At 38.4% G+C, this 14178-nt stretch overlaps 1 protein-coding gene across 1 annotated transcript; it reads right to left on the bottom strand.

Moving 5' to 3' along the window:
* Positions 1-5017: 5017 nt before the first annotated feature.
* Positions 5018-6041, bottom strand: LOC141617633 (uncharacterized). The gene is made up of 2 exons (XM_074434807.1): positions 5657-6041; positions 5018-5436 (listed from the first exon to the last, which is right to left on the bottom strand). Exons 1-2 carry the CDS (start codon positions 6039-6041, stop codon positions 5018-5020), a joined length of 804 nt encoding a protein of 267 aa, XP_074290908.1.
* Between the last annotated feature and the right edge of the window lie 8137 nt (positions 6042-14178).

Below are 14178 nucleotides of genomic sequence, written 5' to 3'. Positions count from 1 at the left end.
TCATGTAGTGTAGATTAGTATAGCTTGCATTTAGTGTAGAATTCATGCATCATGTTTGCATAATTTCCCATCATTTTGGCCATTGAGGACAATGCCCATATTAGTGTGGGGATGGGGAATTCTAACTTAACTCTTATTCAAAAAAAAAAAAAAAAAAAAAAAAAAAAAAAAAAATTGAAAAACCATAAAAATTTGAAAATTTCAAAAACCCAAAAACAAGTTCATTTACTTTGTAGTGTAGTCTTGTATATATTGTGTTTGTCCATCCTTTTTCACATTGATTGACTACGCCACATCCGAGACATGAGGATATTGAAGACCGCATGGTATGATCTTTCCAATCTCCTTTTTCCTCTTTATGTTAATGACTATGTGGCTTTATTTTGATTGATGCGGTATAACAATGTGAATCTAGGACTTGCATTTAGTTTATATGTCATATTAATTGGTAGAATCATTTGCATTAGGATGTTTATCTGCTAGTTGCATCATGGCATGTAGTTGCATGTTAGAAAAATTTTGCGAAACCGTCTACTTGGGAAGCTTGACAAGTGTATATAGGCCCTAGTAGATGCTTTTTGTTCTTAAGACTTTGCTTGTTAGAATACCTGTAAAACACCCTAGGATGTGTCATGCTCGTATCCTTTGACCCATGGATTAAGGCCTAGTCAAGAGTACCTTGTGGTGTGATAACTCCTTGGCTACCGTTTATTCCAAGGTGACCCTTGAAACCATGCATCCATCATCCATGTTCTACCACTTTTTTGTCATAAAAGGGAATGGGCACAAAAAGAAATTGATTTGAGTTCAATGAAATGAAAAGTGAAAGAAAGTTTGCAAAATGCATCAAATGAAAAGAGGAGCAAAAATAGAACTCCTATGCTTCAAATATAAGGCACCCTCACTACATATGGGGTGACTTTGAAAATGTTCAAAAAGAAATGCAAAAATTTGAAAAGTTGTCAAGTGTTGAAAAGCCAAAAATCAAAAGAAATGGCAAGAAAGTGTTCTCAAGTGTTATATACCACAAGAAATTGGGGGGAAAACAACAAAAGCAAACTCCCAAAGTGAAACTCAATTCTATCGATCCCTTTATCCATCGTATCCATTTTTGTGCATGGTAGAGAGGGGACGACCCTTCTTCTTGTCTAGGCAAGAAGGGGAATTCCGTGATCCTCCAGTGTTTCTAACACCATAGGGAGTATTCTTGACAAAAGCATTTAACGATTGAGGACAAAGGTACCCTAGCTTGACACAACTTGGAGGTGATTTATTGGTATCCTTCTAGGTTTAGTAGTTTGAAGAAATTGTATCTATGAAGGAGTGTGTACCCTTGAATTGCTTCCCTTGTAGATAATTTCCGCCACTTATATGAGGAATGTGGCTATTCTTTTGTAGATGCATCCATTACTTGATTTTGTGTGCTTAATGTTTGGATGTGTCGCCATTTTGGCAAGACCCACCTTGCCTTGCAAGAAGGCATCCTACCTCATGGTTGTCTTGTTGTGAGTTGAAGGGGCGGAGTGAGACCCGCTAATTGTCTCATATCGGCTATGTTATTAGGTTAGTTTAAATAATGGTCCTAGTCTTTGTCACCTCTTTACTCGGGACAAGCAAAGGTTCGGTTTGGGGATATTTGATGTGACCATAATTAGAGCATATTTAGTCCCTGAATTAGCCTTGTTTTCATGCTTTTTAGTGCATATTTGGGTCATTTATTGTCTTTAGTCCTATGTTTTGCATATTCTTTGAGGTTTTGTGTCCTTGGTAGGAAAGGAGTGTAAACCTTGCATTTTCATGGCAAAATGAGGCTAAATTGATTGAATTCAATGACCAAGCATTAAGGAGAGACAAGATTAGAAGGCCTTTGTACATACTATAGTAGATGGGCAATGATGAGAAAAGATCCTTGCATCCTCGAGGAAATCCTCAAGGATTTTATGAAGAAAAAGGAAGAAAAGAAGAAGGAACGAAACTGTTTGACAATCCGTGCGGATTGCCCTGAATACGCCCGTCCAAGGCCTACAATCCAAGCGTCTTCCTCAGCTGGACGCTCGGCCCCAAATGCGCCCGTCTTCCCCCTCTGGACGCCCGTCCAGAAGCACCCAAATCCGCCCGTCCCGTGTCAAAAACGCCTGGATTCCCAGACAGTCTTTTCGTCTTCTACAAGCTTCAAGGAAGGATGCACATCTTTTTCTAAGACCGGCGAAAAAGAGACCGGAGTCTCCCTAGAGACCGGCGATTCCTCAAGGACTTAATCGTCATTTAAGCCCTTAGTAAACCCTAATTTATGTAACTAATCCCCACTATAAATACCCCATTAGTCTAATTAGAAGAGCATGTTCTTCTTAGCAATCTTTAGTGTAGTTAATATCAATCAAATCTCTCTTTAATCTTGTAATCAACATTTAATCAAGTTTTAAATACAAGTTTTATTTCCTTAATCTCTCTCTTGTTTATCCTTTATTTTGGGTAATTGAAGATTATTTGGGTTATTATTGGGAGATTGACAACCTTCCAATCAAGCATCAAGTACTTCTTTTATTCTTTGCTTTATTATTGGAATCATTAGTAGGTATAATTCTCTTAATCCCTTTTTAATTATTGTTAATTATCTTCATTTATTCATCATGTTTCACTTTGTTGGTATGATTGACAACCTTGCTAGCATGTTCAACGTGATAATGAGTGAGTAGTTTTCTTAGCTAGGGTTAATGGGTAATTAGGGGAAACCAACATGGGGAATGATTCATGCTTAAATTAATATGCTTTCATAGTTTATTTGCTTGCTTGTTGTGATCTCAACTTATGCACATGTTATGTTTGATGAAATGCGAGCCTATGAATCCTTGCATTTTTTACCCATCACCTATCTTTTCAATGAGACTTGTAAGACATAAACCAACTCGAGTCTCATTAGACCATGCATATAGTTGAGTAGGGAAGATTAAGTCGACTTGTAGGTGTTGTACAATCTAATCGATTCGGCTCCGGGACCCAAACATTCCTAGGATTGTAAGATATAAACCAACTCGATCCATCACAACAATAATTACTTGCTTATAATTTGAGAATATGTTTGTATGATCAATTCCCATGAATCCCCTATGACCCCATGACACCCTAGTGCCTTTTATCAATTGTTTACACCCCTTTTAATTCATCTTGCTTGTTTACTTTTATTGCTATTTAGTTTAGTGATCTTCTACTTCAAACCCCAATTGTGACACCCTTAGACACCACTAGTTGCAATAGAAAATCTCATCTCAATTCCCGTCCCTTTGGATCCGACCTTTACTTGCCTCTTTACTAATTGTAGAATTGTTTGTGAAGTTATAAATTGTGTTTTGGTCTAGGTGCTCTTAACGACAAGTACTGAAAACTGAACCCTCACGAGGGATCACGACTAACGCTCCTTATTGATTGCCATATTTGGCGTAGTGAATTTACATAAAATGTTGCAATTTACATACATTCAACGGGTCTAACATGTCAAATACCTTTAATATAACTTTAATAAAATATAGTTGTATATTATCTGATATTTAAATCTAATATTTATCAAATATTCGAATCTCCAAATATGGACTATTTATATTGTCACGGTATTGAACACTTAATCACACTCAATTATATGTTCATGTATCTAATGATAGCGCATGTTATTAAGGTAATGTGCATTTTTTTGCACGGGTATAAAACTAGTTGTTGTTGAAATATATGGCGCACGCAACTCTCCACACCTCTCATCATAATTTGATTAAATTGGCTTGCATTGTAAAATACTAGATGTGTTTGTTATTTTGATCCGTAAACTTCTACATATTTTTAAAAGGTTATCAGTTATGATATAACTATCTAACTAAGGAAATATTTCACCATCACCCACTACAACAAATCACCATTTGCGTCACGAATTATGCTACGGAAATTTAAAATTTGTGGGATAAATTCACCTCGCCACGGGAAAAGTTACAAGTAAAAAATGTTATGAAAAGTTATGTCACGGAAAAAATTTAGTCGTGGCGAATAATCACTTGGGCCACGAGTTATGGCCGCGTCCGTGGCAAGTTTTGACTTCAGCCACGAGTTAGGCCACACTTGTGGCAAATAATTGTTATAACTACAGAAAGGCTAAGTCGTGGCAAATAATTCTCTTCGCAACCGAAGCAATATTTGTGGCAAGCAATTATAAAGTAAATTTGTAAACTAAGTGAATTAAATTGAATAAAATTAAACTAAACTGTAGTGTATATTATCAAAGAAAGTGTGAAATGAATGTATAAGTTGACAGTAACTGAACAGCATTAAAATAAGGTTTTACTGATATCAGGAATTAATAACAATAATTGGGTAATCTTAGATCATTTTTTTTAAAATGGAGTTTTCGGAGTGTTCATATCATCGAGAAAATAATTTTGAAAAATTAATTGCTACAATCGGACTCCTGAACACAAAGTTTGATCATTTAAAGTATTTATATACTTAATTATCAGTTTTTGTGCTTGAATCAAACACAACATTAACCGATCAGTAATACCTACACCTGTAGAACGTGTCGGGCGCGTCGGGTCATATGTGTTTTTGTTAAAATACTGGTCGGGTCAAATACTATTCTGGTCATACGGGTCATGGGTCGGGGTATGGTCGAAACACAGGTCAGAAAATAATCTATAACGCCTTTTTTTTTACAATTTTTTAATCAAAAAAAATATTTATTTAAAAAAGTAACCTTTTTAAAATTAATATTTTAATCATATTTTATGTTTACATTAATTTTTTTTTTTTTTACAAGAAAAGCAAGCCCATTTTATTCATGGTTAAAAGGGAATAATAAGGCCAATCTTACAAAAATAGAACCAATAGTGATCTAACAACCTCAAGTATTTAAAGCATACAATATCTCCTCCTCATAAGAGGAAGGAGTAACGTGTAATAATTTTATACTAACGAAAAACTTAACCCTTCTAATGACATAGTCGACATCATGTTCCACAGTTTTGAATATCCTTGAGTTTCATTCCACCCAAATACTATAAGTCAACGCATTAAGGCAACTGGATGCCCAATGAGCCTTGCAATGCCTCCTATGCCGTCGGCTTGCAACCCAATGAATTTCTTTCTTTAAATTCACTGATCTGCCAGTCACTCCCATCCAACTGAGTAATTGCTTCCATACATGGCCTGAGTAGCTACATTGGAAGAACAGATGGTGATGGTCTTCATTTGCTGCCTTACAAAGGACACAACGGTTCACTAAGTACATCACTCTATGAGTAAGCTGATCAATAGTTGACAACTTATGTTGCATATCAAGGACTACCAGGAAGCTATGTTTTGGTACAACATCCTTATTCCAGACTGCATGTACCCAGCTGATCCTCCTGCCAGGCTCCCTGATAAAGTTATACACCTTGTGTAATTTCAGTTTATCACCTGCAACATAGTCAGACAGGAATGCTCTTGCATTATCAATACTACCTGTCCTAGCCACTATTTCATTTCTGACTTTCAATAAGCTCTTCCAACTCTCAGAATGGAAGCTCTTAACTTACATACTCCATAAATCCCCCTGCTTGATGTTATAAGTGCGATTCCAAGTCGCCCATAGGCTGTCAGATTAAGTGAATTGTCCATATCCATTTGCACAAGATACATTTATTCCAAGCCAGTACCTCTTTAATATTAAATCCTCCCTCATTATGTGGTGTGCAGCAAGAGGCCCAACTCTTCATAATCAGCTTCATGTGCTCCTCATCTGTACCCGATAAGAAATTCCTGCACAACTTGGTGATGAGTTTGATCACACCTTTTGGAATCAGCAATGTGGAGCACCAGAATTGCTCTAGTCCAAAAATGACTGTATTAATCAAACTGATCTTCCCAGCATAAGATATCTTATGATTAGCCCAATTATGTAGAGTCTTATGCATCTTATTTAGTAGATCAGCAAACATTCCTCTATTGAGCTTCCCCTCATTTAAAGGAACACCAAGATACCTAAAAGGAAATTCACCTTCTACATAATTGGTTTCTCTCATAATAGATTGTTTGACATTCTCCCTAACTCCCCCATATAGATATTAGTCTTTTTAGGATTTCCCTGTAACCCAGATAATGTTGCAAACAAATTCAAAGACTTAGTCACTGCTTTAAAAGAAGGTACATCCCCCCTAACAAAAAGCATTAGATCATTTCCAAAAATTAACTGATTCAGACCCAGTTTTCCACACTTTGGATGATAAGAAACTTGATGCTCCTTGTGTAATTTCCATAGTAGTCTTGAGAGTATCTCCATACTCATCACAAATAGGAAGAGAGAAAGGGGGTCTCCTTGCCTCAAACCACTCTCACCTTTAAAGAATCCAACACTTTCCCCAGTGATCTTTATGTTAAACCAAGTTAAGGTGATACAAGCCATTATCCATTTCTGAAGTATAGGTGGGAAATTATAAACTTGCATCATCTGATCTATAAAATTCCATTGCAAGGAATCAAAGGCCTTCTTAATATCCACATTTATCAAACATCTAGGAGAGATGCCTTGTTTCCTATAACCCTTAACCAGTGATTGAGTAAGCATTATGTTTTCAAATATACTCCTTCCTTTAACAAAGGCCCTTTGTTCCTTTCTCACAATCCCAGGCAACACAGTCTTCAATCTTGCACATATAATTTTACTAATTGTCTTGTAGAAGACTGTACAGCAGGCAATTGGTCTATAATCCATAACAGTGGACACCACCTGTTTTTTAGGGATTAAAGCAAGCAATGTAGTATTTGCTTGTTTAGGCATAGTATATTTTCTAAAGAAATCCCTAACAACTTGACAAAAATCATGCTGATCTATATTCCAAGAGGTTTTGAAGAATTGAAAAGAAAATCCATCTTGACCTGGACTCTTATTAGAATCAAAAGAAAATAATGCTGATTTTATCTCAGTATCTTCTACCTCCCTACAAAGAAATCCCCATTCTAATTCAGGAACCCTTGGACCATCCACCTGTGGGGTAATATCCGTATAATACCCTTAAATTATAGGACTATAACGTAAATTTAATATGCAATTTATTGTCATAAACGAAAAACAACAATGAAACGATAAAGATTAAGAATTAACCTCGGGTCCTTTGTAGTGCGGCGTAAAAGAATGTAAAATCAAAGTAGATTTCCTCCTAATCGTTGCACCCAAGATCGTCTGAGAATGCCCTTGTGCTAGAAATGTGTTCTCTAATTGCCTTGCAATATTGAGAGAACTTGATGTGAGTTTTCTTTAGATGTGAGATCTGAATTTTGAGAGGAAAAATGTCTCTCAAAACCCTAATTCTTTTGCAAATTGACAATTAGGTTACAAAAGAGAGAGAGCTCTCTTTTTGTTTGCTTGGTTCGGCCAAACCGAGTGGAAGAGGAGGAAATGGGCTTTCATTTTCTCCTTATTTTAACTCGTGGTCCGATGCTAAAATGTATATGACGCGGTTTTATTATAAATCGTCATCGGTTATCGGTTATTAAAACATCAACTAATAACTCGGGTTAGTTGAAATATTAATACATGTCCGACAAAGACAATATTGTATAATTAATTCAATATACATTAATTAAATATAATCGTTTATATTTAATTTACGAATTAATCTTGTTTAATTAAGCCTTAGCCCATTTTATTTAATCCGTATTAAATAAAATATCTCAACATCGCATTTTGACTAATTACTAGTCAAATAACTCGACTAACCGCTTAGTCAATTATTGGCATCAACATGACGTATTTTCATACCGTCACATCTCTCAAACGTATCCTATAGGTGTGACTTTTAGGGACCAGTTGATCACCGCCATCTGTATGACAATAACGTCAAACTTATCTAGCAAGCCAACCGTTATTGATAAACGTGGACCAACTGATTATAATACAAAAGTATACCCTTTGATCCTTTTAGAGATTTATAAGTCCTTGCACTAATCAAAGGACACCACCCCAACAAGCTCCCACTTGTCCGTACAAGTGTATGTGCAATGACGTTATCCGCACTAACTGGAGGACACAGCTCCAACAAACTCCCACTTGTCCGTACAAGTGTATGTGCGATAACCGATTCTCATATTCATTTAAAATTTCTCCCACTCAATGTAAAACAATTTGCAGATCCGGATCCGCAATGGTCGTATTTTACAATCGATCCGTACCTAGAGTGGTTTCCCGACTAGAGAGTAACTCAACTGATAAAACGAATTCGTATTCGAGCATGGCCATGCATTTCGATTCTGACTCCTCGAGTGGCCCCGAGAAATATCGAGTACCTGATAAAGGCTGAATATTTCCTTCAACTCGACTCCTGTCGATCTAAGCACAGCATGAAATGACCCAGAAAAAAATCTACTTGGCCCCTGTTACGGATGACCGTGAGAAAGAAACCAAAGTCACCCAAAATCTGCCTTAGTCTCTAGAGATAGTCGATAGTCAAAAGAATCGACTCTTAGGATCACCATGGAGGTCCTATCCACGACCGGGCACCGAATGTTATAAAACATTTAGGACTCCACGTCGATGTCACAATTGTGTCCTACGAGATATCCGTATAAATCGCCTCTGTGATTGGTCAGTCAACCTTTTGACTTATGGCTCGTTGAACCCACCATCAACCAACGTCACAAAATAATTACCTTGAGTTATCAGCTCACGTGGGCAATTAAGGACCAAAAATATAATGTTTGTTCAGTTCACTTTGTGGTGTTCAAAATTGTCGTACAAATCCACATGAAAAACAAAATATATAAATATCAAAACGATGATGTCGTATAGAGTACAAAAGAGAATGAATCTAATCCATAAAAGAGTACTACAACTTAGGAACACGTTTAATTACCATGGAATTAACGTGCCCTTCATGCTTATCTTGTCGTAATGGTTTAGTGAGAGGATCTCGCTATGTTATCATCTCAGAGCAATCTTTTCTATCACTACTTCCTTTTGCTCCACGTAATCTCGGATTAGATGAGCTTTCCGTTGTACATGTCTAGACTTGTTGCTAGACTTTGGCTCCTTAGCTTGGAAGATGGCACCACTATTGTCGCAATAGATGGTGATCGGGTCATTCGAACTAGGCACTACAGATAGTCCATGAAAGAATTGACGCATCCATATCGCTTCCTTTGTAGCTTCAGACGCGGCATAGTATTCGGACTCAGACGTAGAATCTGCTGTAACAGTTTGTTTGGAACTCTTCCAGCTGACTGCAGCGCCATTAATAGTAAAAACGTCATCTCGATCCGTTTGGAAGCTAGCATCTGCGTAACCGGTTGCGCATAGCTTTTGAGCGCCTCCATAAGTCAATGCCCAATCTTTAGTCCTCCGTAGGTACTTAAGAATGTTCTTGACAGCCATCCAATGTGATTCACCTGGATGCTGTTGGAATCGACTTGTCATACTCAATGCATATGCCACGTCTGGACGTGTGCATATCATGGCATACATGATTGATCCTATAGCCGAGGCATAAGGAATCCGTGTCATGCGCTCTTTCTCTTCCGGTGTCTCTGGTGCCTGAGACTTGCTCAAATGCACCCCTGGAGCCATAGGAAGAAACCCCTTCTTGGAGTTAGTCATGCTGAATCTCTCTAGGATTTTGTCTATGTAAGACTCCTGACTGAGAGATAACATCCGACGTGATCTATCTCGATAGATACGGATGCCCAAAATTCTTTGTGCCTCACCCAGATCTTTCATCTGGAAATGGTTTTTCAACCATACTTTCACCGAAGTTAAGAGAGGTATGTCATTCCCAATCAGGAGTATGTCGTCAACATACAATATTAGGAAGACAATCTTGCTCCCACTCGACTTGATATATAGACATGGTTCCTCGACCGATCGAGTAAATCCATTGTCTTTTATCACTTGGTCGAAGCGATGATTCCAACTCCGAGATGCTTGCTTAAGTCCATAAATGGAACGCTTAAGCTTGCACACTTTCTTAGGATGTTGTGGATCGATGAAACCTTCGGGTTGTACCATGTACAACTCTTCCTCCAAAAAGCCGTTTAAGAAGGCGGTTTTCACGTCCATTTGCCAAATTTCATAGTCATGAAAAGCGGCAATCGCTAAGATAATCCGAATGGAACGCAGCATGACTACGGGTGCAAAAATTTCATCGTAGTGCAAACCTGGCACTTGGGTGAAACCTTTAGCAACTAGTCGTGCTTTATAGATATCTTGTTGACCTTCCACAGAATGCTTTATCTTTTAAAGCCATTTGCATTGAAGGGGGCGAACCTTAGCAGGTAAGTCAACAAGATCCCATACGTTGTTCTCATACATGGAGTCCATCTCGGATTGCATGGCCTCAAGCCATAGCTTTGAGTCGAATCTGTCATGGCACCTTTATAGGTTGTGGGTTCACTACTCGTTAAGAGTAGAATGTCATCTATGTCATGTTCCTCGACCATACCAATGTATCTGTCCGGAGGAATAGAGACTCTTCCCGACCTCCTAGGTTCCTCAGGAATATTCACCGCAGCCGGGATTGAAGGAATTGGTTCCTCCAATGGTTGCTCGGTGTTTGGTTCTGGAATCTCCGACAGGTCGAAGGTTCTATCACTCTTTGCATTCTCGAGAAATTCCTTCTCTAAGAATGTCGCACTAGCCGAAACAAAAACACGTTGTTCGGTTGGCGAATAGAAGTAATGACCAAGTGTTCCTTTAGGATAACCTATAAAGTATGTCTTGACCGATCGCGGGCCGAGCTTATCCTCGTGTCTCCACTTGACATAAGCCTCGCAACCCCAAATCCGTATAAAGGACAAGTTAGGGACCGTTCCCTTCCATAGTTCATATGGAGTCTTGTCAACAGCTTTAGACGGACTTCGGTTAAGTATTAGAGCGGTGACAAAGAGCATAACCCCACAATGAGTCGTGGCAACACGGGTGACTCATCATGGATCGAACCATATCAAGTAGAGTTCGATTTCTCCGTTCGGACACACCATTCAACCGAGGTGTTCCAGGTGGAGTTAATCGTAAGGCAATCCCATAGTCTTTAAGGTGTTGATCAAACTCGTGAGAAAGATACTCGCCACCACGATCCGAACGTAGTGTTTTAATCTTTCTACCCAAAGAGGTTCTGCCCTATTCTGTATTCTTTGAATTTCTCAAAGGATTCACTTTTGTGCTTCATTAAGTAGACATAGCCATATCTACTTAAATCGTCCGTGAAAGTGATGAAATACCTATAGCCTTCTCGTGCGGTGATTGACATAGGCCCACATACATCCGTATGTATGAGTCCTAATAGGTCAGCAGCGCGCATTCCAACACCTTTGAAGGAAATACGAGTCATCTTACCGATGGGACATGATTCACACGTGCCAAATGATTGAAAATCAAAGGCCGAGATAGCTCCATTTTGGATGAGCTGTTTTACGCGTTTCTCATTAATGTGTCCCATACGGCAGTGCCATAGATACGTTTGATCTTGGTCACCAACCTTTAACTTTTTATTCATTACGTGTAATATTTCGGTGGTCTGATCTAAAACATAAATTCCATTCATGGAGACTGCCTTGCCAAAAATCATATCATGTAATGAGAAAATGCAATTATTATTCTCTATTACAAATGAAAAACCAAGTTTGTCAAGTGCAGAAACTGAAAGAATGTTTTAGAAAGACTGGGTACATAATAACGAGTTATATAAAAATAACTCAAATCCGCTAGGAAGTCGGATCACGTATGTTCCCCTCGAGATGGCGCCAATCGTGCTCCATTCCGATACGCAGTCCACCTCACCCTTTACGAGGGGTTCGATGTTCCGAGCCCCCGCACATGATTACACGAGATAAGAACCACAACCAGGATCTAGTACCCAAGTTCCGTAACTTGCGTGGTTAATCTCAATCATATGAATAAAAGTAGGAAAGGATGAAGACATACCAACGGGTTTAACGCGACCGCTTTTATGTCCTCATGGTAAACAGACATGTACGCCTCAATGCCCGATCTTGTGGCAATGATGGCATTCCATGTTATCGGTTTTGCTCTTTGGCGTGCCGATGAGTTACTTGCCTCACCAGGCCCACTCTTACCTGACCACGACTTCTTGAACTTCGGTTTGCCCTCTTGCTAGGTCTCGCTGAGCTTTGCCCTTACCCTTGCCCTTGTTTGTCACAACGAGAACATCTTGTTTCATGCTCCCACTGAACTTCATGTCCTTCTCGGTCTGTACGAGAAGGGAGTGCAGTTCATGGGGACTTTTCTTCAAATCATTCATATAGTAATTCGCTCTAAAGAGCGCAAAACCATCGTGGAGTGAATGAAGCATGCGGTCAATCACAATGTTCTCGCTGATTTTACAATCAAGCGCCTCCAGCTTCTCGATATTCTTAATCATGCTGAGAATGTGTGGGCTAACCGGTTGGTCCTTCTGGAGTCTCGCATCAAAGAAGCGAGTGGTATGCTCATAGGTCACGATTCTCGGTGCTTTCGAGAATTCCTTAGTGAGCGTGGTGAAAATCTTGTTTGCACCATGGGCTATGAAGCGTTTCTGCAAATTGGGTTCCATTGCAAAAATGAGTACGTTTTTAATCGCACCCGCTTCCATACAGAAATCGTTAAACTTGGCGATCTCATTAGCTCTAGCCGTGGGACCTGGGTTTGGCGGGATGGGCTCTATTAGATATTTGAGCTTCCCGTCGAGGCGGCGGATTCCGTAATACCGCCTCCCAGTCCGCGAAGTTTGATCCATCATTCTTCAGTCGAGTAGACTGATTCATCTGATTCATGAAGATCCGAAGCCAGGACTCACGGTCCAATGTGGCACTTGGCATTGGGTCGTTAGTGGGACCAGCCATTTCGTTATAGCAGTTTAAAAGTTCGTGTTCTACACTGAAAAAGAAAGAAAAACAAAAACGAAATAAGCAACTCATCGAGGTGATTAAAGTCTATTTAAAATTCATTTTAACGTGTAGACTCATTGCACTTGCATAATTGATCTCCCTCAAGAATTATACAAGTGATCCCAAGACTCAATTTCCGTAAATTGATAAGCCAACTGTTTAGCTAGTTCTTCCGTAAGAACTCTTGGTCGATAGATTTCCGTAAATCCTATCTATAGTCCACCATAATCACGAGGATCGTCACGAGTGACCATAGTGTTGAGATAAAATAGGTCAATCGGTTCCAACTTACCCGACGTAGAAGGGGTCATATTATGCCTACCGACGAAGAAGGGACTCATTGAAGTTTGACCTATAAAGACCATTCTCAATTTTGGTTTATACGAGGAAGATCCCATCAACTAAGTTTAAATTCATTTTAAGTGAACGAATAACTAGCAACTGCGTGAATGAATTAATTTAGATGATGGCTTAAATCGTGTGACATATGAATGTCATAGAAAACTAACGCGTGACCTCTATATGAGTCAGTTTTCATGCAATTATTAGGTGGTTTGGTTTTTAGGCGGAATATGATGCAATCTATCGTTACGATAAAATAAATGAAAGAATGCAAAACGTAAATAAAAATTCCTAGTGTGGCCTATCCTAGTAAAAAGAACAAAATACAACTTTGGAATCCACCGTTGGACCCAAGAAGCTTGTCTTGATGTTCCATCTTTGTCCATGTAGCGGGAGTGAGCATCCGATCTCCATCTTTGGTCTTCTCAAAATTACAATTAAAATTTACAAAATATAAACCTATTTACATTCTAAATAAAAACTGTAATTACAAGGGAAAAATAAAAATGGAGATACGAGATCTCAAAATACAACCAAGACCGTGTTCCATCATTACGGTAACACGTTCTACTAAGGCCACACTAAGTTACAACCGATTGTAAAATTAAATAAATACGTAATTAAAAGCATTCAAAACAATCAAAATAACGATAAATTAAATGCATTAACTAAATTAAATTTATTCGTGACATAATTCCGTAATTATGTTAAATTTATCCAAACCACCTTTAAACAATTAAAATTATGTGACAAAACCGCTTCATCAACTTAATTTTAATTCATGATAATCCGTTACTTTAAATCGTTTTAAAATAACTAAATGGTACGTGAGTGAACCGTTTCACTATCAAGCGAGTGCATAAAATCCGTATTGTATGCATATCATGGCCGAAAAATAAAAACAAAAATTTTTTTTTTTTTTATATACAGCAACTGTTTGCCGAG

The sequence above is a fragment of the Silene latifolia genome, chromosome X (assembly GCF_048544455.1).
Source record: "Silene latifolia isolate original U9 population chromosome X, ASM4854445v1, whole genome shotgun sequence".
Taxonomy (NCBI): Eukaryota; Viridiplantae; Streptophyta; class Magnoliopsida; order Caryophyllales; family Caryophyllaceae; genus Silene; species Silene latifolia.
Note: the sequence above shows the minus strand (reverse complement) of the source record. Positions and strands in the feature narration are given on the sequence as shown.